Source organism: Camellia sinensis, chromosome 5 (genome assembly GCF_055761805.1).
Source record: "Camellia sinensis isolate YWXY chromosome 5, ASM5576180v1, whole genome shotgun sequence".
In the NCBI taxonomy this organism is placed as follows: Eukaryota; Viridiplantae; Streptophyta; class Magnoliopsida; order Ericales; family Theaceae; genus Camellia; species Camellia sinensis.
In genome coordinates, this window is record NC_138965.1 from 204,559,044 (window position 1) to 204,586,559 (window position 27,516).

Sequence of the window (27,516 nt, forward strand, 5' to 3'; positions counted from 1 at the left end):
GTCTTTCTCCGTCTTCCTCATTCTTCTTTTAATTTTTCTTTTTTCTACACTTGGCAATTTTGAAGTCCTCTTTGTTGAGGTAAAAGAACCGTCAACGCAATCGTTTAATAATTGGCTTGAATTTAATCTGTAAGGGTTTTTCAATCCTTACTGGCACGCTCGTATTTATGATATTTTCTTTCGTAGGAAAAATAAGTCAACAATTATATAAACAATTAATAAAATTGAAAGATACCCAGCCTAATTAGAATTTCTGCCTTTGAATATGTTATGTATTTGGCTACGAAAAAGTTTGGAGACCAAAAAATATTTTAGACTTTTATCACGAAGAGTAGATTAAAGGTGTTTATTTAAAACATTTATTGTGCGATCAATCCTTGAGTTTTGAGTGTTTTGTTTATTTATTTATTTATTTATTTATTTATTTTTAAGGTTCCTAGTATCACTGTTTACCTACATAATTTAATTGACTTATCATATTGAGACCATAGAGGGTTGGTTTGGTAGACAAGCTGAGTAATGCTTGAATTCGAGTTTCACTATTTGATGCAACTTATCTTTTTCTTTTCCCCTCCTACCAATTGAGTAAAAGAAACCAAACCAATAAGGTAGGACTGCACACAAGGTGTTCGATGATATTACTCTGAGACAAATTGATTTTTTTTTTTTTTCAGAACAAATAGCACTTATTTAGCTGTTGAAGTGATCATTTTACAGGCGTGGTAGTTTCGTAGTTTCTCATTCATATCTTGGCTCTTGATTTTCACTAGTATAGTCATGCTCCTGGGGAATTTTATTGCATTACAATTCAAGACTTGTGATCTGTTTGGCACCCACTTAAATCCTTCTAATTTCCTTCCCATGAAGAGTCCAAGAAGTAAGTGAATTTCAAGTATTCTACTCCCATCTTTTCTTTGACCAAGTTTTCTTTTGTCATTGATTGATGTATGTACACATATAGATATTGATATGTAAAGATGCACTTCAAAATTCCCTTCTTCAATTGCTTGAAAGATTGGCACTGTGACTAGTTGTGAAATGTTCATGTTCTTGATCTTTTAGTGCTGCATTTCTCCTTTAATTTTCTGCAGGCTTATCTATGAAGCCGGTGGTGTTTGAAGCAAGGGCAAATACCCGGAAAGATAGTGCAAAAATTCGCAATAGGAGAATACGAAAAAAGGTAGGGCTTCTCTTGTTAGTATTTTTTTTTTTGGATATGTTATTTGATTCCCTGAGCATGTTTTAGAGAAACTGTATAAAATTATAAATGCTGTCAAAGTCTAAGTAGTTCTTTATTCATTGTTAATATGTCAAAGGAAAGAAAAAGAAAACAAGGTTCATACCGCCTTCTTGTGCCGCCCCAGCCAAACTCCCCACTTGACAATGTCTTCCACCCGGATCGGCCTGCCAAGGCGAGCCTTGGGTCGAAAAAGAGGGGCAGTGCCCCGCCCCTCCAATTCACGGAATAAGGGGGTGTTTGTTTCAGCTTTTCAAAGCTAACTTGTAGCTTTTAGTTTTGAAAAAGTTATTTTAAACTGTTTAGTTAAACTTATTTCAAACAGTTTCTGATTCTAACAGCTTATTCTAACTCAAAAAAGCTGATTCTGAGAAGCTGCTCACCCCTTACTTCTAATTATCAGTTTCTGCTGTGAACATGTTAATTTATGGTTATACTCTTGGATTTTTTTATTTTTTATTTTTTATTTTTTTTTAAAATAGAAAAAGACCCAAATGGACTATAGATTATGATTATTATTTTTTATGAGAAATGTAGACAAACAAAAAATAAAAATTAATTGAAAAAGCTATTTTACACCTTATTTAACAAACACTACTCAGCAACTTAAATCTATAATCCAACAGTTACACAAAACAGATTAACAACTTCTGATTAAAGTCATAATCTATAATCTGTTAAGCTATAATCTATAAATTGTTTTAACAGCTACACCAAACGGGGCCTAAGTAAAATAACATTAAAAGTAATGGTATTTCACTTTTGTTGTTTCCGGCTCCCACTTATCCTACACCTCTCAAGTCATTTCACAAAGTCGGACTAGAGTCAAGCTCAACAAGGTCTTCTTTCCCAGCTGATGAACATCACATGGACTATAAATGTATCTTTCAGATAATTTGTTCTTCTTCTGCTGATTTTCACATCAAATGTAAGATTAAAGTGAAACTTTTAACATGGAAGTTCTTATTTCAGCAAGCCTTGATCAAATTTGTTTCGTCTAACTACATAGGATTTCATATGACAATGTTTCCCTTCTTTTCTGGATGGATGTTTTGCCTTTGTCTTTCGCATTTGATAGTCCTATTCCAGTTTATCTTCAAGTTACGAAGGAATCGTAGGATAGATATACTACCTTGCACCTTGACCTATCAATCCACATCCTGAAATATATGCGATGTTCATCAGGCTTTGAATGGGTTAAGTTACTAATTATTTTGTTCAACAGAATAAGATACTGCCGACTGTTATTGTGAAACAGTTGTTTTCTGGCACTTCACTGAGAAAATTGATATAATATACGTCTTGTGGTACTCTACTCTGTGCTTTGTGAGAACATTGATTTTGTCCTATTTTATCAGTTTAATGGCACACCTACGAAACCACGGCTTTCAGTATTCTGTTCGGAAAAGCAATTGTATGCAATGCTGGTGGATGACCAGAATAAGAAGTGTTTATACTATGGAAGCACTTTACAGAGATCCATTCGTGAGAATCCACCGTGCACCACCATTGTAAGTATCCTTCACTTATTCCTCCAAAAGGTTCTTTCATTAAGTGCTTTGTTGACTGACTTTTTCTAAAATTTGATAATCCCAGGAAGCTGCTGAGCGTGTTGGCGATGAACTTGTCAAGACTTGCATCGATCTCAATATTAATGAAATATCATCTTATGATCGCAATGGATTTGCCTGTGGAGAAAGGATGCAAGCCTTTGAGATTGCAGTTTCTCGTCATGGGTTCTTGCCATGTTAGGAAAGACTCGAGTTAGTTCTTCATGAGCCTGGTTAACAATGATTGGGAATTCAATGATTATGGTGCATTGTGAAATATGAAATTTCATTTTGGAGAGGCTTGTGAAATTGTTGAAATACTATGGTGTAAATAAAATGCAGCTTCATCCATTGTAATCTATGAACAGAACTATTGATTTACAAAGTGTCAATTTTTTGAAGAACATGTGAAACTCTTGACATATTACCAAGAACCGTTGATTACGATTTGATTCCTGAAGACTCAAAAGAACCCACAGTAACCGAATCAAATTGTTCCCTATCTAAGATTTTTGTACTTTATATATATATATATATATATATATTATTGAAAATTGCATTTATATACTATTTTAGTATGAATAAATTGATGTGTGTTTACACATTTTATAGAAAGTTAATTTGGAGAAGTTACTAAATTTTTTAAGGATACTTGTGAAATTTTTGAAATGTTTTCATATAGATTGAATCATTATTGAACGGATATACTATTAAAATTTCTCATCTAAAACCGTACAACCAAACTAGAATGGCTTTTTACAATTTGGTTTTGGTTTGATTTCAAAAATTCTATGATTCAATTTGATTCCTAAATTTTTGGAGTTGTAGATATTTAGTTTGGTTGGTGATTTATTTTAAAACCAAATCAAACTGGTATGTGAACACCCCTAACTAAAGTTCCTTTGGATTGCCTGGCAACAGCCAAGGTCGACCTGACAATAGTGCCTCTGGGATGGCAACGGTTTTTGGAGGAGAGAAGCAGTTACTGACCGTTTTAAAATTCAAATTTCTAGTTACTCATCCACAAAACATTTATATTTGATCAAATAGACAACATCAAAACTTCCAAACTCACTACCCTCTTTGCCTTTATCCAATTCTTATCTCCTCCTCTCAAAAATGGATCAAATTCAAACCGATGAAATCGGAATCAAAATCTACAGCCCATCGCCCCAACTCAATGATCAATCGACATACCCATCTCCACAACCACCACCAACCACCACTTCACCACCACCACCACGCCCTAACCGAAAAAGACAAGCCATATCCAAAGGGGTCCAAAAAACACTCTCCAAAACCTCAATGCTCGCAAACTTCCTCCCAACCGGTACCCTCCTCACCTTCGAAATGGTCCTCCCAACCATCTACGGCACAGGGCAATGCTCCCATGTAACCACCCTCATGATAAGCATCCTGCTCTGCCTCTGCACTCTCTCCTGCTTTTTCTTCCACTTCACTGACAGTTTTCGGGGCCCAGACGGGAAAGTTTTCTATGGATTTGTGACTCCAAAAGGGTTGGCTGTGTTTAAGGCCGGGCTTGGATTGGAAGTGCCAAAAGACGAGAGGTACATAGTGGGTTTCAATGATTTTGTTCATGCAGTCATGTCTGTGATGGTTTTTGCTGCAATTGCTTTGTCGGATCATCGAGTTACGGACTGTTTGATTCCAGGAAGGGAAGGGGAAATGGAGGAGGTGATGGAGAGTTTTCCGTTAATGGTGGGGATAATTTGCAGTGGGCTGTTTCTTATCTTTCCTAAGACGAGATATGGCATTGGATGCATGGCAGCATAATTCAGTTCTTTTACATACACAAAATCCAATCACAGAATTAAATGGGTTAGATTTATACATTTAATGAATACTAATTGTGTTTGATTGTGTGATCGGTGTCAAAACTCTGGTCTTATTATTGTTTCATGGTGGGACTAGTGATAAGTGTCTGTAAATTTGTTGGTCTAATGTGTTCTAGGTCTGTGGAACAAGATTAGCAATAGTTAGTTATTAACGGTTACTTGATTCAATAAGATTATTAATGTCGTATTTGTGTGAAATATATATAGTTTGTTTTGTTTATGATGGTTAATAAATTGTTAACAATTCTTTTATTTGTACAAAAATCAATTACAAAATCAAATACAACTATCTTACATAGTATGACTCACAAAAAGAAAACTAATCAAGGATAAGATAATAAATTTTTGACAATTCTATTCCCACAGAAAACGATCATGGAACACAACCTTCTCATCAAATTATATGACAAGATTGTCCAATTTTATGATACCTTTCTATATTCCTAATTTAAATAATAAAAAAAAAAAAAATCATTTTGGGCTCCTTTTGAGTAGAGGAAGACCGATGCTTATGGTTGAAGAGTTTATCATGTGATTATTTTTCATTCACCAATGATTTAGACCACTAAAAAATACACCATTAATAGCACTAATGTATTGGGAATGATAAAAAAAAAAAAAAAAAAAAAAAAAAGAAACAAGGCATAGAAAGCGAGCGGGGCCCACTGCCACATCAGCAGTGCTCCTTCTAGTGCTCTATTTCTAGTGCTCTCAAGCATTTTTCTTGTTCATTTTATTTGTTTTGGTCATTGTGGGGCTCTAGAAACCAATTGGATTTAGACCTATATGTGATTTTCGGGGCTCTAGAAACGACAATAATAATAATATTAACAATAATACGAAAAAAAAACAACAGTAATATCATCTTAAAGTAATATTAGAAATTTCAGATATTTTTTCAAATATTCTACTAAATGTCTCACATAGATATGAGGCTCACATGAAACCCATATTATGTGAGTCTCACACCTATACAGGACATTTAGGCCTCATTTGGCAACAAACCAATTTAGTCAAAAAGTCAAAAAATTACTAAAAAAGTCAGAAAACCAACAATTCATACCAAAAAATCAAAGATTCTCTTTTCTCTCTACTTTTTGCACATCTTTTCATAAAAAGTCAAAAAATCATCCCAAGCATACTAATTTTTTTTAGCTCATATTTTAGCCAAATAGTCAAAAAATTACTAAATTAGCCTATTCCCAAACGAAACCTTTTTAAAATATTTAATAAAACATTTGGCCGTCACATTTTTCATTATCTTATCAATCAATAAAAAATAAAATAAACTGGAAATGAAGTTTGGGTAAACACCCATCAACAAATTTTCTTTCCTTTTCTTTCTTTGCTTTCCAACAATCTAAAAACCCCAGCAACAAAGCAGATGATTAAAGAGCGTATCATTTAGAAAGAAGAAAAAATGTATCAAATAGAAACATACTGACCGGTGTACCGAAAATGACATGTCGCCCTACTATATGCGATTAATGCGTACATTCTATACAAAGGGACATTTCTCTCTCACTCTACATATGTTACAGATCCTTCATCGCCGCGCAAAATCTGCAGCATTGTATCATATAACAAATTCTAAAAACTAGCCTACCGATATGCTTTTTTTACTACTCGAAATTCCTATTTATGAAATGGTGAGTACCACTTTTTGTATGATTAATGTCCCATCTCCTCTTGAGACAGTTGAATCTCTGTTACGTGCCAGCAACCATGATTACTCAGTAAGATTTTTTGCTTCAAAAAATGACTTGTGTAGCTCTATGATTATTGTTCGCCACAGCATCTAGCACGTTTCGTTTCTTGAAGTTTCTGCCATAAACACAGCATCTCCCTCGGACCTTGGTAGTGTGCAATGACATAACCGTCTTTACATCCCTCGTTAAAGATCCTCTCGTCCTTCTCGTACCTTACTTCCAAACCTCCCTTCTTCATATTGTCAATCCAGATGCCCATTGCCACGTCTTCTAGCTTAAACATCTGTAAGCATATATATATTTTCAGATTACAATATGTATTTTTGTCAAGGAGTCCAATATAACAAAAACATCTTCAAAAATAAGACAGGACACACATGGGGAGGGAGAACGAATTATTATTTTCTTTACCTTCAAGTCACCCTTTTTATGTCTCTTATAGACTGCCTTCGCTATGTCACGTGACACAACGTAGCCGGGGCCATGTGCCCAAGGAGGGTACTTCTCACCAGCCCATTCCTTAAGCAACACAAACAAGAAGAGAGTGAACCATAATAAGCGATTAGCAAAAGCCGGTGTCATTTTCTTTATAAATCCTCAACCATGAATACAGAAAAAAAAAAAAAAATTAAAATTAAAATTAACCCTAAATTCCCAAGTTAATTGCACCTCAGGAGGGAATTTTCAAAAAAAAAGCTCAAACTTGATGGCTAATTTTGTATTGTCTCATGGTACAGGTCAGCCAAACGCAAAAATTAAAGTATAAATACAATAATTCTCAAATGAATGGGTCACGCATACTAGACTAAAGCAAAAAACTATAAATCATTCACAAAATTCCTGTGAAATTCCAAGTATCTTTTTCTGACATTGCATTCATGTAATGATGATTTTTCGTGATCTCTTTTCCTTATTTCAATATTATAGGTTGCAACAATTTTCCTAACCCATAGTTGTTACCGTGGTTCTGGCCAAAATAACAGTCAATAAAACTGCATTCATAGAGTTTATCCTCTACTTTGAAGTTTGACCTTTCCAAGCAAACAGAATTGAGAATGTTGAAGTGCAATTGAGAAAATAGTTACCTCATTACTAATATACCACTTGCTTTCAGGATTCCGATGAGGTTTGGAATCCGAGTTGATGAGACCATAAAGCAACCCATGAGTCACATTTATCCTGTTTAAAGAAGCGAGCACTTCATCCACGCGAACAAATGCATCGTCATCTGTTTTCATGACAAACTTTGCGGAGACGACCTCAGTCTGTCCAAGAGATGAGGTCAATGACATTGAGGCAAACGGAGAATTCTCCTTGTCAAGGAAAAACAGTACCTTACCCCAAAGATGCAGATAGCTACAGTCTTCCAGGTGATAAGGCTGTAGTAGTCAACAAACGGCATCAGCTGTATGTCTCGATATGTCTGTGCTTCATTCCAGAGTTCCTCATTCACCATCTTGTTTTTATGCTGCAATACAAACAGACAAATACTTCAGCGACAGGCTTGCATCAAGACAGAAATAATACTCAAACTCAACGCAAAGGAACCTGCATAGGAAATGAGGTCCTAAGTTCAAGAAATCCCCCATAGGGCCATCCCCATAGGTCCTCTGTGGAACTTTTCACAACACCTCACATATTTCAGTTATGAGCACCATAAGCACCCTATTTTATTTGCGTCCTAGTTGGAAGCAAAAATTCAAGACCACAGAGGACCAACCAAAGTGGGGGTCCTGTCCCTCGTAACCAGATTGCTTTAAATTGTGGGATTTCACCCAGTTAGGATCATTTTTTTTATTGTAAATTCTTTGAAAGAATGTCATATAGTACATAAAAAAAATTTCCCTTTTGGGCAATGACATCCTAGTGCTCTTGATCTAAATATACTTTTTAGTAATTTACAACAAAACCAATATAACAATCTAAATAACCATTGCTGTACTCAAAATTGGGGGTGGTGGGGGGCGGGGAACTGCAATGCTCACCAAACCAACAAAAAAGCGCACAGCAACTGCCCCAGACCGCACTGCAGGAAACTGCATCCATGTCCTTCGAACAGCCATCCTACGTTTAAAATTGTTTGCTGTAGAGAAAACACCTATGAAGAGATCCAATGACCTTCGAGAATGAAGAGGTGGTGATATGAGTGCTTCCAAGTCAATTATGTGCTCTAAATCCTCTGATGTTGGTAAACCACTGGCCACGACAGACACTAACTTTATGTCTCCCAAAATCCTTACTTCACTAACCAGCCATGGCTCCAAAGTCTGAATAGATAAATCCAGGCAGGAAAGCAATTAATTACCCCCCAAAATTTTTATTTTGATGCTTTTTTAGGAAAAATTCAACAAGCAACTCAACTAAGAAAAGAGAGAAATTACTTCACGAAAAGCAAAGGATGTTATGTGCTTTCCATCAACTGTCATCTGGATTCCTTCTGTTCCCACTCTAAACGTTGCAACAGAAAGATGACCTTGCTTAAAAGGGAAATATGTTCTTGTCTTAGATCCTTCTGGGACAATTGAAAACTTTCTTGAACCATTGAAGCGCCTACTAGCTGCCAAATCATCTTTACCTACAATCTTGTTGCACTGATCCAACTCATCCACTGACAAATACAACTAAACAGAGTTATCAAAATGGAACACAGTACATGATACACTGTTAAAGGGACACAAAGATGTAAAATGACAAGCAATTGTAAAGTCAGTATCAATTCATACAGAACCCTTCTGTTCTATATGACTATGACCTACGCAAAAACTGATAAGAGAAACATATATGATAATTCAACTAGAAAATGTCTTTCACATTTATATGCAAATGATTAATGATGCGTACCAATGCATTCAAAATGCTTTGTAGCTGATACAAAACTAGCTTTGTTATGAAAAACCAAAAAAACAAAAAAATGCAATGCTTGGTTTCACTTTTCAAAAAATACTTTTCAGAAAATTCTACTTTCTTATTTTCCGTGTTTTTTTGTTTTTACTGATTTTTTTAATATTTTAAGCAATTTTTAAATTTTTAGACATACCTAACTTAGATGTATCTAATAAGTAAAAAATTTGTGAAGAAAACCTTTTAAAAGTTCACTAAATACCCAAAATACAAAAAAAAATACGAGTATTCAGTACATTGTTTGTATTTTTATGTATTTATTAATTTTTTAAAATATTTTTTCACAATTTTTTTGCTTTTTAGATACATCTAAGTAAGGTGCATCTAAAAAGTAAAAAAAAAAATGTTTAAAATTTAAAAAACATTCACTAAAAACACGAAAACTAAAATACAATTTTCAAAAAACTTAATTCAAAAAACTCAAACTAAACACACTGAATGCAATTTCAAATACCACTAACAATATCATATGTACAAGAGAATGTCAGCCATCATGTTTCAAACTACTGAGTTCAATCTGAATGGGCACACTCTGTGCCCGTTTGGCAACTTGGCTTTTAGTGGCTTTTTGGTTTTTTTTATGAGGTGAAAAAAGTTAGGCCAAGTTTGGGAAGACTAAATAAGTGCACTTTTTTTACTTTTCTTGTATTATGTGTAGAAAAAGTAGAGAGGAGATGTTGATTGATGTGACCCAAAAAAGATAAAAAGATGAAATAAGTGCACTTTTTTAGTTTAGCCAAAAGTGCACTTATTTCATCTTTTTATCTTTTTTGGGTCACATCAATCAACATCTCCTCTCTACTTTTTCTACACATAATACAAAAAAAGTCAAAAAGTGCACTTATTTAGTCTTTCCAAACTAAGCCTTAGTGTGTTTGGAATGGTTTTTTTAGTTGAATAGATAGTTGTGAGGGAAAAAGTGATTACTTGATGTGTATGAGATGACATTTTGGCTTTTTCAGATTTTTAGCCAAAAAATTGGCTGCCAAACGGACCGCAATACCCAAGTTTTTCATACAAGTAACACACATATGGCAAAAACAACAACATTGGATGAAAGAGAATGAATCGTGACCTTAATTGGAAGTATATCACAAGCATGAATACAGCAACTGCATCTCCAGTTAAGAAGTAATCACAATAGATACATCCTCACCCAATAAATGGAAAATGTGATGGATAAATTTTCTAGGTAACTTTACCTTTCTTAACCTTCCCAGGGTCAGGTGATGGACACCGCTCCTCTTCACCCCAATCATGAGCAACAGTCCATGTATTTTGTACAATTACAGGGTCCTCAGTTATCTTATCACCATGAAGCCTAACATTGTAATGCAAAATAATGGGCGGATCAGGCTCTCCTGGAAGTGGTTCCCCAGTTAGGTCAATTCGAAAATTACCAAGAAGACCATTTGGAATGCCAATAATAGTAATGGAAGAACCCTGAGTCAGTCCACAAGGAACCTGCAACTTAAAACCACCATCATCAAGCCCTGTGGCATTCATTTTACTTAGAAAATGAGGACATTGTTTGTCTTTTCCTCTCCGATGGGAACTTTCATTTCCATAGGCAAGTCTTTCCTCTTCAACTGATGCCATAAGGCTATTCCATGCAAGTCCAGCTTCCTTAATTGCCTCTACTGCATTAGGTAAAACCTGAGCATTGCCTATTAAGTGTTTCAGATGGTTCCATGTTTGCATAGTTTGCTGCTCTTCAATGGAGATGTTCCTCGGTTGAAAGAGACTGGAGATTATGGTATTGGCAGAAACCACTTTAGAACCAGTCTCTGGAATCTGAACTACAGGTGGAGCTACAGAATTAATCCACTCAAGAGGATTTGTTGTATTGTAGAAGGGATTTGACAGATAATTTTCACCAACAGGATTTTTCATGACTCCGTACATTAGAATGAGCAACATAAACAAGGATGCAATTAAAATGCCTACATACCATTTCTTCATTTTTGCCCAAAACCAATATGTATTGATGGTTTTAGGACTGAACTCCATAGTAATTGAACTTGTGAAGAACCAATAGATCACCAACCATCATCCTGAGACGATTCCACGGAGTCAGCGCACTGGTGAGGAATGATGAATAACATATAGTTGAACTTCCTCAGCACGAAACAAACAAGATCCTAAATCGTGAAACATTAATTCAGATCTTCCAATACTGAGCCTGCTGTCTGTAAGGGTTAACTACTATGTTTTCTGGCATGGCTTTACAGATAGATTATCCAAAAGTTCTGCATCAAATGTGAATACTAAATGAAAAATTATTCACAATGCGTCTGAGATGAGGACCATATGACTGAGCCCTCAGATCCAAACCAACCACCCTTCAAACTTCTCTGTAAAGTTCCAATCCTGTACCAAAAGGTAAGAGAGGAAAAAAATAAGTAATTTTCTACATAAGCATGTGTACAAAAAAATGTCACATATCAAAAGACAAAATCACCTAAAGAAAAACACTTCAGATTTCATTTCACTATAAGGAAGCAGACCATAAACAAAAATAGAGTTGGACGCAAGCAAGTAGTCTCTGATAGAATCATTTCAGAGACGTTGAAAAAAAATATTTATGTTTGTGTATCGTACAAGTCAATCACAGTATAATTATGCCTCAACCTCATGTTTTCCCAGGACAGAGGCAATGACATACATATCATCCTGTTATCTTTTGACAAAAACGGCTGGCTACGAGGCTAGAGGTTAAACCACTCAATGCATTTGCTGCTGTTCTATCACATGTTTCCTTCCTCTCCTTTTTTTTTCTTCTTTTAACTCAACTTTATGATCTTAAGTACATCAATAAATGGTCATGACTCACGAACTTTATCATTAATCTATAGGATCAATGAATTCATCAGATAATGCTGGAAATAAACTGCAAATCTGTCCTTTAATGGTAAAGGATTAGAAAATTAAAACAATTAGTATGCACATGTTTGGATGTCTGAAAATTTTGAATCCCTTCATTTTTTAAGAAAATTCCTATTTATTTCTTTGTAATTGAAGTTCTTTGCAAATATAAGAGGAGGGGGGGGGGGGGGGGGGAGTAGGAGGAGTAATTAAGCAAATAACTAACTAATTATCAGTTCTCTTGATTCTTGATTATTATTTTCCTTAACAGCTCTATTCATGAAGAAGGATCTAGACATTTAATTGCTATGCGATTGTGAATGACAATAGAAGCATTTAGTTCCACAGGACATCCAAACACACTCTACATGCATCTATAAAAATGGGTGAAGGGGGTTGCTGCTTCCCTCATGGGGCATTGCTATCCCATTAAACAGCATAGTATTGAGATCATTTCAATGCTCTTTTTTTCTTTTTCTTTTTTGGTTGTTGTCAGGGGATAGGGATTGATTGCATTTTGGTAACATATATGAAGTGAGATAAAATGTGGGCTCGGTGTCGGGCTCAGGCTTGGATAAATCTCTCTACACCTTAGGCTGACTTGGACAGATACTCAATCCGAGCACCTTTTGTCTACATTTCATCTCACGTCGTATGGTACCCAAATATGTTACCAAAACATGATTAGTCCCTATTCTTGAAAGAAACCAAAAAAAAAAAAAATTAAAAGAATTGAAATGATCCGAAATTCCCAATACTGAGCAATTTAAGGGCGGCAACGGCAACCCTATTCCAATAAAAATGGCAGCTCAAAAGGCCAGTAGCTAGCTGGACACAAAATAATAAACTCCATAAACACATTCAAGCCCCCAAGTTTTGAACAGAAAAATCAATTTTCATGATTTCATGGTAAGCACATACTTGATATTTTGGTTAGGCTTATTTTAATTGTAATATACGCATAATAAAACTGAACAAGAAGACCTGAAAATATGGAAGAACAATCATTGATTACAAAATACAAGTTGGATCACTCAAAATCAGGTGACCCTCCTATGAAACTTGGACGACGCACTCCAATTTCAGATCTCAAAATTCGCTTTCACTACAAATAAAAAAATTTAAAAATAAAAATAAAAAGCAGAAGTACTGTACAGCAAATGTTAAACAAATAGAGCTCCAAAAACAAACAAACAAACAAACAAACAAATAAAAAATTTGAAAAGAGCTGTAAACAAGGTAATATCACTTTACCGGTACTTCCAAAGCCCAATTTTCTCACTCGATTTGATCTATAATTTGCACTTCCACAACTCCGTCGTAGCAGTTTTTCTACAGATTCAAAGCCTAATTTCAAGCTAAAATTATCAGAGCCGCCATTACAGTATCTTGAGTACGACAATAGTATCTATACCAGATCTGAACGCATTAAGCTGAAATTTTAACAACTAAACACAAAAATTCGCAGCTTCGATTTCAGTAAACAAACCACAAACAAGTGCAAAGAGCAAGAGACATTTCAAGGACGCAAAAACAACCGATTTCAAGCGAGTAAAGCCGCGAAGTGAAGAACAGAACTAACCTTCTCTTGCTGGAGACCGTTCGTCGGAATTTGCCGGGGCCAGAAAGTGAGAGAAAATGAGAGAGAAACCGTGGGAAAATGAAGGAAAGTGATACGATCTCGGTCGTTTGAACTTCAAGTCTACGCTTAAGCGGTTGGAAACAATAGATCCTGCTTTGTTGTGAACTTATTAAATTAATTTAATTTAATAAAATATTTTTATTTTTTAATATATATATATATATATATTTATTTATTTAAAAATATATTTTTTAAAATTTTATTTATTACGTTTAGTTGACTGGATTTTTATTTGTTTTCTTATTATCAGAACATTATAATAAAAAATAAATAAATTTAAAATAATAAAAACAGAGATTAATTAAAAAATGTTTTTTTTGTTGATTTCAAAAAAATTTAATCGTTTGTCAGACAAAACTCCGTCCTAGATGCTAGAAACCGTGTGCCTGTCGCTGCGCCATCTGTCACAGCTAGATCTACCATCCATGAGAGTTCACACAAAATCAACGCCGTAAATTTGACTATTAATCACTTTGATTGGTTTTCAGGAAATAATTTTTAAAAAAATTTATTTTTTTATTTTCTATATTTTAATGTTTTTAATAAATTTTTTTTAATATTTTAAATAAATTTTTTTTTAATTTTTAAACACACTTAACATAAATACACTTAAAAAATATAATATTTATAAAAAAAATCTTTAAAAATACACTAAATACCAAAAAATATAAAAATATATAAAAATTCAATATATTTTTCATATTTTTATGTATTTATTAATTTTAAAAAATTATTTTTTCACAAATATTTTACTATTTGGATACATTTAAGTAAAGTGCATCTAAAAATGTAAAAAACTTGCTTAAAATTTAAAAAATATTTACGAAAAACAAAAATTCAATTTTCAAAAAACTCAATTTAAAAAACTGAAACCAAAGACACTGAATATTATCATTTTTTATCAAAGTGAGTTTTTGTCTTAGATCATCTCCAATTCTGTATTAAATTTATTATTAAATTTAAATTTGATAAAAAAAATGATTTATTTTTCAATTCTAACAATTTCATCAAATCGGTATTAAATTCAAAATTTTACTTTTCTTTCATTAAACTGAGGATCAATGTGTCTTTCATCAAATCATTATTTATTACCTTTGGATTTTCACCATTGGATGTTTCCCTGAATGTCCTCTCGAATGACCACCTCAAGGTAAAAATATGTAAAAAAATTACATTGATCGGTTGACTGCCCAGTCGTCCTCCCGATTGTATGCCCGGTTGACCCCCAAATGACCACCTCAAGAAGAAAAATTATAAAAAATTTGCACTGGCTGAACGTTTGCTCGGTTGACCAGTGGTTTGACAAGCGCGCAAAACCCTCAATTGGAGCATTTGATATCCAAAAAGAGTTTTTTCTCAAATTTTCACTCAAATTTAATAAAAAAAATTGTTGGAAATGCGCTTAAGTCTATTTTGAGAAATAAGTTAGAAGTTGATTTTTTTTGTTTTTTATTTTTTATTTTTTATTTTTTAAAAAAATATATGACCTAAAATGGTTTAAAAATTAAATATATATTTTAAAAAAAAAAAAAAAGCTTTTAACTTTGTTGTCAAAATAGGCCTTAATCGTTTGCAGGTTTTTTTTTTATATGATTTATAAGCTGGCTTATTTATTCATTAAGAAAAAAATGTATATAAAAATAGAGGTGATATACTCAAAATAAATGAATAAACAGTTTATTTATGGTGTTACCAAACAAGCCTAACCAACAAATATACGTAAATATAATAAGACACAAACTTGTTAGTAAATTTCATTTTTAGAAATACATAAATCGGCCACAGAATTAAATATTTATTATATAAATAAATATTTTCATTTTTAGAAATACATAAATCGGTCACAGAATTAAATATTTATTATATAAATAAATATAAAAAACAATTAGGATTGAGTATCTCACGAGTTCATATATATGGTCCAAACTGTTAATGTTTATCGTGTATGGAAAAAATTAAGGCTACTCAATAACTCTAAAAATTTTATTTTATTATTTTTGTCGTTGAAAAAAAAAAAAAAAACCAATAAGTATATTTTTTCAAGGGAAATTTTTTTTAAGGTCTTTCGTATTAAGATTTTATAACGTAAAGGACATGAAATATTTTTATAGTAGTTGTGGTCCCTTAAATTTTTACAAAGAAATTTCAATCCAGAGAAATTTTCAGAGAATTTTCGAAGCAAAGAAATTTCGAAACACAAAGACCTTTGCCTGAAATTTCTCTAGTTTGAAATTTCACTGATTTACTCACAAATTTCTTTATGTTTTAACTAATTTTGTCTAATTTGCTCACAATTTTCTCTATATTTTGAACAAATTAAAGAAAATTAAGCTACTCATAAACCAATTTTTCTATAATTTTTATAAGAAAACACCATGCTAGGTTTATCAAAGAACTTAAAATACAAAATCTAATTATAATTTAAAAAATAGCAAACAGTACACATCCTAAAAGATTAAAAATAAAATTCAAAGTTAGGGATCTAGTAAAAATCAAATAAGCAACACAAATTAGTGGGAGCTTAATGTGGGCAAGGAAAATTTAAATGCCAAAGAAAATCAAAGAGACAATTAGTTATATAAAATCAAGCAAGGCACATAAAGAAAAAAGGGTCCAATGTGTTCAAAGAAAATTAATCTAAAGGGAATATTTTAGTGCCAGAGAAAATTCATCTCAAAAGAAAAATTACACACAAGGAGACAATTAATTAGTGGAATCAAACAAGTAACCTAAATTAGTGAGAGTTTAATTTTTTCAAGGAAAATTCAAATGCCAGAGAAAATTCAGCTCAAGGAACAACTAACCAGTAAAAATCAAACAAGCAACATAATTTGATGGATCAGGGAAAATTTAGATGCCAAAGAAAATCAATCAAAATTTTGGCCCAAATTTAGAGAAATTTTAGCCCAACTCAGAGGAATTCAAAGAAATTTTGACTCAGAGAAATTTCTTTGATTTTCTTTGTGTTTTGGAAATTTCTCTGTTTATTATACAAAGATGAAAGAGAAGAAAAAAACTATAATAGTTTCTTGTCAACCCTTTAATTCTTTCCTTTATAAGGGAAGTAATTCAACAAATGATGCAAATATGTGTCTGACAAATGTATATATCGTCTGTATAGAAAACAGAGACATGGTCACCAATATATTTGTCATTCAACTCTATATTCATTTTTAAGTACACTAAAGTCAAGAAAGAATATACACACAAACAGTTATGACAGTTTGAGAATGTCGAATTGTAGAAGAAGAGACAGATAACAAAGATATCATTCACTGTCATACCTAGTTTCTTACGTTTCTAAGTACAAATTGTATGTTGGACTAATCTTTTAGCCAATTCTTCTCGAAACATCAACACAAACATCAATCATTCTTCTTTATGTATATATATAGATAGATAGATAGATAGAGAGAGTGTGTGTGTGTGTGTGAAAGCCCTAATCAAAGATTTGCAATGTGAATCAAAATTCATAGACATATATATATATAGAGAGAGAGAGAGAGAGAATATAGAAAGAGAAAAGAAAGGAACAGAGACTTGGTTTATGTATATATTGTAACAACCCCTATCCGTAATTAGCCACTAATCCGTATTTAATGATGTTAATGAGAGGATTAAAATAAATTATGTGTTTATTCTGCACTTTGTATGATTTTGGCTTTCTATCTGTTACTTATAGAAATATCTATTTGGAATTCCACTTTAATTTGTAAATCGAAAGCCTTATCGGCATCCGAAACCAAAATTGATTATGTCAATATGTTATTTGGAATTTTTAGAATCATATGGCATGTGTTTATTAAAAATTGATTCAGAATGATTAATTAAGTCATGTTTGGTTAGCCTAATATTCTATTTAATGTGTTTTAGCACCATAAACATATATATGAGATATAAGCTCATTTTGAGCTCATTTTCTTTTATCCCTTGAGTGGAAAAATCTGATAATTCATCTTAGAGAGAGAGAGAATGCAATTTTAGAGAGAGAAAGGTAGAGATTAAGGAGAAATTGGAGGTTTTGTGTTGAATTCACCAAGATTGTGCTAGAACAAGAGTAATTCAAGCCTCTAGGTAAGATTACAACCTCTAGATTGTGTAACTAAGTCATTTAACATGAAATTTCTTCAAGATTATGAGTTTGATATGTATATTGAGCTTAGAATAAAGATTTGAGTTGCAATTCATGCATGCATGTGCATTTTCTAACCAATTGAGCATGATTTCCATGAATCCTCTCTTGCATGTTTGAAATTCATCTTCATTTAGGGAAATCATCAAGTTTCAAGTTGTTTTGTGGTGTTTAATCATGTTTTGAGAGGTTTGATACAAGAAAAATTCATACATGTTGTGTTCATGAACATTCATCATGTTTTAAGTTGAAATTACGAGTTTTTAACAAACTCTTGGGCCATGATTTTATGAAATAATTCTTAATTCATCATGTTTTACAAGTTTACTATGTTATCTCAAGTTTTGGAGCCCAAGAGATGTGTTTTGAAGGTTGGAATTCGAGTTTTGAGCTTGAAGGTGCAATCTAGAAATTCTAGAATTTGCATCTATGCTCGAGCGTGAGAGTTCACGCTCGAGCGACCACTCTGAGTGCGACCACTCCGCTCGAGCGACCAAAAGTCCGTTCGAGCGTGAATTGCAAGCTCCCAGAAGTTTCATGTCTTTTACAGATCGCTCGAGCGAAGGAATGTGCGCTCGAGCAACCATTCACATTTTGCATGTCCGCTCGAGCAAGGAAAGCTACGCTCGAGCGTGGACTTTATTTTCAAAAATTTTGCCTGAGTGTTCCAAGGCATGCTTTGGCATCCTCATTGCATCTTAAGCATTCATAAGCCTTAATTAAGCTATAGTAATGAGGTTATGGATTAGAAACACACTAAGAAAATAATGTACCAAGTTCCAAAACTGCAAGTGTGTGTATTTTAGGCAATGTGATAAGAAAGAATAAGAACCAATGTAATGAAAGCTAAGCCTTAATGGCCACTTGAATGTGTAATGATAAGACATACTTGTGTTATGTATTTTGTGATTGTAAGCCAAGACTCGAGAATTGATTGACCATTGTTGGAACCATTGTGAATAACATTATTGTAAAGATATGTTCATATGAATTATGTTTCAAATGAATTGTGATAAGTTACCATTTCTGAAATGATATCTATTTTCGTAAACGAATATCCCAAGTTTGAAATCTATTATGGCATCTATAGATAGTCCCAAGTCATGGGGGACGACATGAAAATGCAAGTCCATGACATACAAGTAATTACGAGATCTCGTTAGCCACTTCACTGTGGTGATATGTGTTTAATCGGTATCCGGAACCGATTACTCTAGTCGGAAGACATTTTGTGATGTGTTCTATGGGATGTACCATTATTATGTTCTGATATGAGAATGATTATGCTCTGTTCTGTGTTTTTGCTTATGATATATTCGGATTTCGTTCACTAAACCCTTTACTTTAATGTTATTCATTGGGCGTTAGTTCATTATGTGTATATATATGTATAGGTGAGCATTCTGGAACCTGAGCCCGAGCCCGAGCCCGAGGCCGAAGGCTTTTGTCTGGATTTGTGTTCTGTTGTCAGCCAACCATTGTGCCTCAGGTGGAGGTTCCCGAAGTGTCCAGTGTTTAAGTTTTGTTGTTTCTGTATATATAAGACTCGGTTGTTCTGTTGGCTGTACTTAAGATACTTTAATGTGTGTGGGTATAATGTATGAATGACTTTGTTTATGTATATAAGTTTTTAAATATTCCGTTTCATATAAGTCAGCACAGCTCATTGGACAATTATATTTATGTATTTGCTTCCGCTAGCCCCTTAAACTTGTTGATCTGTTCAGAGGCCTTCGGTAGTCCAAGGATTACTGGTCGGTTACGATGCTAAACCTATAGGGGCGGGTTTGGGTCGTGACATATATATATATATATATAGAGAGAGAGAGAGAGAGAGATGATGTGATATATGGGTATGGGCGAGAAACCTTAGGGTACAAAAAAAAAAATATTGTGGACCTCTCACATTATTAAAAGTTTGAGAGGAATGTTAGGCCATTTTTTTATTTTTTCAAATAGACCATTTATTTTTTGGAAATAAAGACTATAAAATTAAAAAGTTATAATTGTTGAATCGATCTAATTTTTTTTCATGTATGATATACACAAAAAACCCTACAAAATGGAATCATGTTAGCCTCTCAAGTTATTTCAAATTCAAATTTAAAGTTTCAATAAGTCAAACTCAATTTGTTAAATATGAGCCTTGCTAACAAACTATTTTTGTGCATTTAACAGAAATCAACTCCATCATTTAATATTATATGTAATTGATATATTAATTAATAAATTAAAATAGGATTTTTATCAACAAATACTCATTAGCACAAAATAGTTATATATTTCCTTATAAAATAATTATATGATTTTGTTGAAACATGCCCCTATCAAGAAGTTATCACCTAGTTATGTGCCAACTCATAATAATGACAAAATTTTGTTGGCAAAATTAGAGATAAACTAATCACATGATCACCATCATTGAACGACACACAATCAACACAATCATGTTGAAATTTTTCACTCAACTAATAATTTTTTTGAGTTGGATTTTTTTTTAAAATTCGAATATAAATTTAAGAGAATTTAAGAAATTCATAAAGTTTTTATCACATATCTCTTCTTGATAATTTACACTACTTATTTTGTAAATTTTTCATACACATATCATCAATAAAAAAATTTATATCGATTTGATAATCTTTAATATTTGTTTATCATTAATTATAAAAATTATTTCATTTTGATCATAAAATGGCTAGAATATAGATCGGGCGGACATAGGGCAGGCCAAAGCCGGTGGAGATGAAAAATGGACGACTTGATTTTATATTACGGGGCAAGTATAACAATTAATATAACAATTAATTACAAAAGCGCCCATATCTTGATGTGATTGTAGTAGTATGTAAAGGGACAAAATGGTCTTTTAATTGCCAAAAGTAAAGAGACAACAATGGACCGTTCATTGTGGGTTTGGTAGTTTAAAAAAAAAAAAAAAAAAAAAAAAAAAAAATTTGTGAGTTTGGAAAGGAATAGAGAAGATTGGTCTCATAAAAGCATAGAAGGAATAATTAGTTTCGGCATTAATTTTTAGATGATCCAATGACAAAACGCCACGCATTAGTCCTTAAAGGAGGGCAAGACCAATTCAACCTTGATACTGCTTTTGATGTAATAATAAAGTCAACATTGTAAAAAAGTTCAAAAATGATAGGTGTGATGTTAAGAAATTTAAATAAATTACAGTTTTTACATAAAATTATATGTAATAAAGAGGGTAAAAAATAAATAAATTTAAGTGATCTTATATGCTTTAAGACACACATTAATTAGATCTTTTTTTTGTTATTTGCATTTATTGTAACAAAAATAATAATGATAATAGTAATAATAATAATGAGATATAAGTTAATTTTCTTTTTGAAAAAAAAAAAGATTCCTTTACTTTCTTTTGCTTAGTTTCTTTAATTAGTAAAAGAAATGGTCAATACCTAATTCGAAAAAAATTATAAGATCAAAGAGAGACCAACGTAAGTAGCTGTTCATGTGATGTAACAAAACTCCTAAACTATTAAACATAGTTGACGAATTTAAAACTCCTAAACTATTAAATATAGTTGACGTATTTATGTTATATATTTTTTCAACAATGATAGAGGATCCTAATTTTTGTGGCTCAAATGGCTCGAATTTGTCAAAACGATGTCGTTTTGAGTACAAAACAACATCAAAATTGTCAAAACGACGTCGTTTTGACAAATTTGAGCCATTTGAGCCACAGAAATTAGGGCCCTCAAACATTTTCCATATTTTTTATTCCGGATCTTTGTGTAAAAAGGAACCAAGTACTAAAAATGTACTCAACTTTCAAATTTAGCATGATTTCCTCTTCAATAATTACATCATATTTTGTTGTAAATTTGTCTCTGTGAAAATTAATCGGATATTGAAAGATTTTATATGATAAAAAAATTAATTTAGATTAGATAATATGTTTTTAAATAAAATTTTAAACATATTTTTTGACACCTTAAATTTACTGCTTAGAATATAAATGAGAACGTATTTTTGGTGTTTAGGGGTGTGAAACCTAAATATTTATGTTTCGTTTGACAATAGGTAATACAGTCAATTTTTTTGTCTTGGGATTATTTTAGATTGGGTTTTTTAGTCTCGTTTAGTTTGAATATTTTGACTTTTTTAACTTTTATAAAAAAAAAAATATAATGATTATGAGTTGAATGTGATATTTTATTTTATTAACTTATTTAATATATTTTATCATTTTATGCTTTTTTTTTTTAACCAAAAATAATAGCCAAACCAGGACTACATACATTTATATGAAGGATCATTTGTTAAAGTCAAGATGGTGTGGCTAGAGTCTTCCTTAGCTCCGCTCATCTATTGGCATTAATAAACTGTGGGATCTCTCTCTATCACCCAAAACCCAAACAGTGGCTCACAGCTAACTTCATCAACCAGTCAGCAAATAACTTTGACCAATGGTTTGAACCATAATACATATTGAAAAAATGTTTGAGATTTAAATTATTATTTTTAATTATAATTTAACTCACAATAATATGCTATAATAGATGTTCAGTTTTTTATTTTTTACATAACTAATAATATAGAGCTGACCTCACATGTTACATCATTGTGAGTGAATTTATGAATCTAAAATTATGAGTTATAATACTTATAATGCATATATCATATTAATATAAATTTAAGAACACATAAATTAAATATAGAATTAAATTAATAAAATATATTGAAGAATATAAAATTTTAAAAGTGGGTTCAATTAATAAATTTTAAAAGTGGGTTCAATTAAAAACAAAATTCTTGCATTCAAGCAATTTTAAACTTATTTTTCAAATTTAAATTATTTTATGAAATTTTGTTTTTACATAGATCATCATGGTTCTAATATAAATATGAGGTTTAATCATTCATAGGGGGTCTTAACAAGATAATTCTTAATAATAATAGTAAAGTCATGTTATCAATAAAGACAAATCAAACAAAAAGAAATTGGACCATCTAAAAGAAAAATTAGAAAAAAAAAAAAAAAAAAAAGGTTTCAAGAGGCTTGTAGGGATCAACATTATTTTCCAAACTTGCGTGAAAATATGATTTCATGAAACAATTTGAGTTTGAAAAATAAATTAAAAACTACTTGAGTTTGGAATTTTTGTTTTAAAACAACCTGTATAATTTGGAGCAAACCAATTAGCTATATATGAGTTGTTTCGGCAAACTGATTTAAGTGTATGCTAGCTATATATCAATACATAGATAAATGCGCAAGCTACATGATAAATGTGGCTCGCAATGCTTTTGTGACTAGAAAGTCAGTAAACTGCCAAGCAATTTGTGACCAAAAGTTAAAGATAAGATCTTTATCCTTTCCTTCAAACTTAAGAACATCTATTAAATCATTTTAGTGACATTTATACACAAGTTTTAATTTATGAACTTATACTCGATTCAATTTTAATTAAGATTTTTTATACTTTCAAGTCTCATTAATTTTTTAATAATCGAAATTATCTTTCAAATAATAATTGTAAAGGAACATGATGATTTGACATTTATTTTGATTTTTAAACTTTAAAATATCAACTTTCAAATTGAAAAAACTAAAAAAAAAAATTATGTGCAAAAAAATATATATATTATTTTTTTGAAAAAATTTAAAAAATTGAACTATTTTTTTTTTTTGCAAAACTGAAAATTTTGTGTCTATGATGTTGTGCTTGGTTAGGAGATTTGATGAGGGATTTGAAAAGAGAAATGAAAAAGGTAGGTGAAATAAGAATAAAATATATCTACATTTCACTTAATTTTACACGCCTTTTCCCTTTTCTTTTCTAAATCACTTCCCAAATCCCCCAACCAAGAAGCACGATGATGGAACATTGATGTGCAAAATTGGATGGGGGACCTTAAAAAAAACTGATAATGTTCTCAGTTTTAAAATTGAAAAAAAAAAACTGATAATAAAACATTACTATGCCTCCGTTTGGGAAGTGGGTTGGCTTTTTGGCTTTTTAGCTTTTTTGGCTATTTTAGCCTGGACTAAAAAGCTTGGTTTGGGAAGGGCTTTTTGGCTTTTTGGCTTTTTTGACTTTTTTTGTGAGAGAAGAGTGTAATGATTATGTGTTGGATGTGATGTTTTGTTTGTTATGGCTAAAATAGCCTATTTTGCCTCTGTTTGGCAAGTGAGGTTGGAGGCTTTTTTGGCTATTTTAGCCACAAAAAACAAAATAGGCTATTTTAGCCATAACAAACAAAACATCACATTCAACCCATAATCATTACATTCTTCTCTCACAAAAAAACTCAAAAAAGCCAAAAAGCCAAAAAGCCCTTCCCAAACCAAGCTTTTAAGCCCAGGCTAAAATAGCCAAAAAAGCCAAAAAGCCAAAAAGCCAACCCACTTCCCAAACCAAGCCTTTGTTTTTTGTGGCTAAAATAGTCAAAAAAGCCCAACCAACTTCTTCCCAAACGGTGCCTATGTAAAATTGATAATGTTCTTAATTTTAAAAATTAAAAAAAATTAATAATATTTTCAGTTTTACTAAATAGAACTTATTAGTTCAAAAAATCTTAAATAAGACCTAAACTATCATAATATTATTTTATGCAAGCTTCCACTTAATTCTCGTCACTTTTTTTTTTTTTTTTGTTCCCTTTCCCCCATTTGGTGTCCCAGATAAACAAAATGTTATTTTCTAACGCATTCGGAGGTGTTCACATTACTCACTGGATGTAAATGTTATTTATGGTAGAATGATAAAACAGTGCGTGATACTTCTAGTTTGAAGATGTCTTTTGGAAGCCGAACTTTGGGCTATATGAGATGGATTAAAATTTGCCCTTGACCTGAATTTTATAAGAATCGAAGTGAAAACAGATACAATTATGATGAAAAATCTCATTTTTGGTAATTCTAATCATTGTCATCAATTTAGGGGTTGTTTGGGGTGTCCTAAATAAGTGCACTTTTTATCTTTTTGAACTAGAAAATTGAGAAAAAAAAATATGGATTTTTGGGTTAACTTTTTGACTTTTTATAAAAAAATGTGTATTAAAAAATTGTATAAATTAGTGTGTAGAGAAAAGTTACAATTGGGAGTTGTGCAACCGTAATTTTTGACTTTTGGCGAATAATGATAACTTTTTGAGTAACTTTTTAACTTTTTTGCTTTTTTCAAAGTTGCCAAACTTGGCCTTAGTAATCTCATTCATGACTGCAGGTACCTCTTGGACCAGTTCAGAACCTCAATTATTAGTCAGACCTACCGCGAGGGAAACAAATACGTAGACTTGCTTGCCAACGAAGGATTCAATCATGAGGGCCTACTTATTTTCTCTTCTATTCCTAATTAAAAAATCTAGAAATTCCCTAGATATTTATTTGTGATTATGTATCAATTTTAACCAGTAAATAACAATCTCAATCAAACAATCAAGACAAATCGACACAACGATTTTAACGTGAAAAAACCATAATTAGAGCCCCTTCAATTGTGATAAAAAAAAAAAATCACAGACAAAAGTCACAAAACAATCCACTAAGAAGACAAAAGAAATTACACAAGTATACTTTCAATTATCTAGTGAATCCACGCCCGAACGGAACCGACCCATATCTGCCTTTTTCTGCATAGTTTTCACCTCAGAATTGTCTTGCCCAACGTTGAATCCACAACACCGATATCGAATCCACGATGACGAACCACTCCGGAATCCATCAATGCTTCAGGTTCAAGTTCCACGAAATCCACCGAAGAACAACTCTCTCTTTTGTATTAAACAAACTAAACAAACCCTTTGGTATAATCCACTCAATTCATGATTAAGCTTTCACAGATATTAAAGGAAACAAGCAAAGAAGTCCCAGATGAAAACCCTAATACCAAAGAAGAAGATCTAGAAGCCGTACCCTAAAATCTGACTGAAATACATATTTATAGAAAACAGACCCGTGATCTCCGCTTGAGCGCAAGAACCGCTTGAGCAGAAAAAAACAACTCCTAGTACTTTTGTAGGCGAGTGAAACTTTTGAAAGGTCGTAATCTTCGCTCGAACGCATGAATGCCCGCTCGAGTGAACAAACAACTTTGACTGCAATTTTGTTTTTAGCTTTGGAGGCGCTGTCCCTCTATCCTGCCTAGGCGCTACCCCGGACCCGCTAAAGGGTGTTGCCCCTGGACCCTCACGAGCTGACCGGACAGCTTGATCCCTAACATAGTCAGCGAAGTGGCAAACATAAAAGAATTAACTCCTGAAACTTTTCTGCAAGGCACAATTCGGGTTAGATTCGCATCTAAAAACTCATAACTTCACTGAAATAAAAATTTGAATTCAATTACAACTGAAAAAGGGTTTTGTCAAGCGGGATTGTCAAGAATAAAAGCCTAACACTAACTGTATTTCGTTTCAAGTATTTGAAAATGCTAAGGGTACTTTTTACCTTAGAAATGTAACCGCTTAACTCTTTATTAATCTAATTTCGATCTTCATTACCCCAAAAAAAAAAAAAAAAAAAAAAAAAAAAAAAAAAAAAAAAAAAAAGATGTCTTTTGGATATCGAAAATATGGGACAAAATAAACTAAATTGACATAATATTGAAGAGCATAATTGATACAATGAGGATTATAACGATCAAATTGAAACAAGACACAAATCACAAGAATTATAGGTGTAATTTTGATATATCAAAATTTATGAAAAGGAATGGTAAGTTTAACCAAAAATTAAATATTAAAGTTGGAAGGACATTTTGGCAGAGGCACGATGGTTTTCTTCCCTTCCTTAATAGTAAAGAAGACCATCCTTAATGTATTCATCACTTCACAATAGATTACCACCCCACCCCCCCAAAAAAAAAAAAAAAAAATTACTTGTTCAATCTGATTAACTGAATAATTAACTCCATTAATTTTTTTTTTAAAAAAGACTGATTATCTAAATCTTAATCCACAAAGTAATCCAGTGGTAAAAGAATTTGCCCAATAAAAATTACATGATAAATGTATCACGAATGAGACCGTGCAAAAGACAAATGATTATTATTCAATTAATGAGATCATAATTTGTTTACGTGATATTCTCAATCAACAAGACCGTGTAGAAGGTAATGGATGACACCGACCACATCATTAACCCAATCCACCAAAATGATTTAAATCGGCCTTACTTTTTTGTTTTTTTTTTTTGTTTTTTGTTTTTTCGTTTTAAACCAATCTTAATAGTCCAAAAACACCTATTCTGAGTGTGTGCTATCCTGTGATCACTGGTTCAATCATTCACTTTGAATTCAAATTGCAGGACAATTTAAAATTTTAAAAAGTTGGTAAATTTGTAGGTCTATAGCATTTTTTACTTGATAAAAATGCTTTAAGACTTTCTGTTGCTAGGTTAAAGTTTATTAAGGTGTGTGGGACCATGTATATAGCCTTGTGTAGCATGTTAAAAAGTTAAAGATTGCCTAAATGAAATTTATTTTCAACCAATGGTTTCAATTAGGGATGATGGCAACAGAGACAAATAAATCACAAATTATATTGAGAGCGGGTCAAATTTGGAAGGTAATGGGTAGAAGTTGATTAATTTTGTAATCTTAAGTGAGAGATGAGAGATGGACAGAGACAAATCACAAATTA

The 27,516-nt window shown here is 32.2% G+C and overlaps 3 protein-coding genes across 11 annotated transcripts; 2 read left to right on the forward strand and 1 right to left on the reverse strand.

Annotated features, from left to right (window-relative positions):
• The first annotated feature begins 209 nt into the window (after positions 1-209).
• Positions 210-3,193, forward strand: LOC114275576 (Ribosomal L18p/L5e family protein). Of its 5 annotated transcripts, none has more exons than XM_028217629.2 (5): positions 210-342; positions 771-877; positions 1,092-1,180; positions 2,596-2,748; positions 2,834-3,193. In XM_028217629.2, the coding sequence occupies exons 2-5, from the start codon at positions 778-780 to the stop codon at positions 2,987-2,989; spliced, it is 498 nt and encodes a 165-aa protein (XP_028073430.1). In that variant the 5' UTR covers positions 210-342; positions 771-777; the 3' UTR covers positions 2,990-3,193. The 5 variants fall into 5 exon arrangements, with proteins under 5 accessions (XP_028073430.1, XP_028073432.1, XP_028073428.1 ...); XM_028217631.2 differs by having other exon boundaries at positions 221-342; positions 776-877; XM_028217627.2 differs by having other exon boundaries at positions 295-608; positions 718-877.
• A 676-nt stretch (positions 3,194-3,869) lies between these two features.
• LOC114275577 (protein DMP9) lies at positions 3,870-4,790 on the forward strand. The gene has a single exon (XM_028217632.2). The coding sequence runs from the start codon at positions 3,907-3,909 to the stop codon at positions 4,579-4,581; it is 675 nt and encodes a 224-aa protein (XP_028073433.1). The 5' UTR covers positions 3,870-3,906; the 3' UTR covers positions 4,582-4,790.
• Positions 4,791-6,028: 1,238 nt separating this feature from the next.
• Positions 6,029-13,886, reverse strand: GALT1 (galactosyltransferase1). 5 transcript variants are annotated; one of them, XM_082871270.1, is made up of 9 exons: positions 13,701-13,886; positions 13,373-13,450; positions 10,456-11,623; positions 8,734-8,960; positions 8,338-8,619; positions 7,692-7,820; positions 7,438-7,617; positions 6,764-6,871; positions 6,029-6,635 (listed from the first exon to the last, which is right to left on the reverse strand). In XM_082871270.1, the coding sequence occupies exons 3-9, from the start codon at positions 11,261-11,263 to the stop codon at positions 6,423-6,425; spliced, it is 1,947 nt and encodes a 648-aa protein (XP_082727396.1). In that variant the 5' UTR covers positions 11,264-11,623; positions 13,373-13,450; positions 13,701-13,886; the 3' UTR covers positions 6,029-6,422. The 5 variants fall into 5 exon arrangements, with proteins under 5 accessions (XP_082727396.1, XP_082727394.1, XP_082727393.1 ...); XM_082871268.1 differs by having other exon boundaries at positions 13,373-13,465; positions 13,701-13,860; XM_082871267.1 differs by having other exon boundaries at positions 13,373-13,566; positions 13,701-13,857.
• Between the last annotated feature and the right edge of the window lie 13,630 nt (positions 13,887-27,516).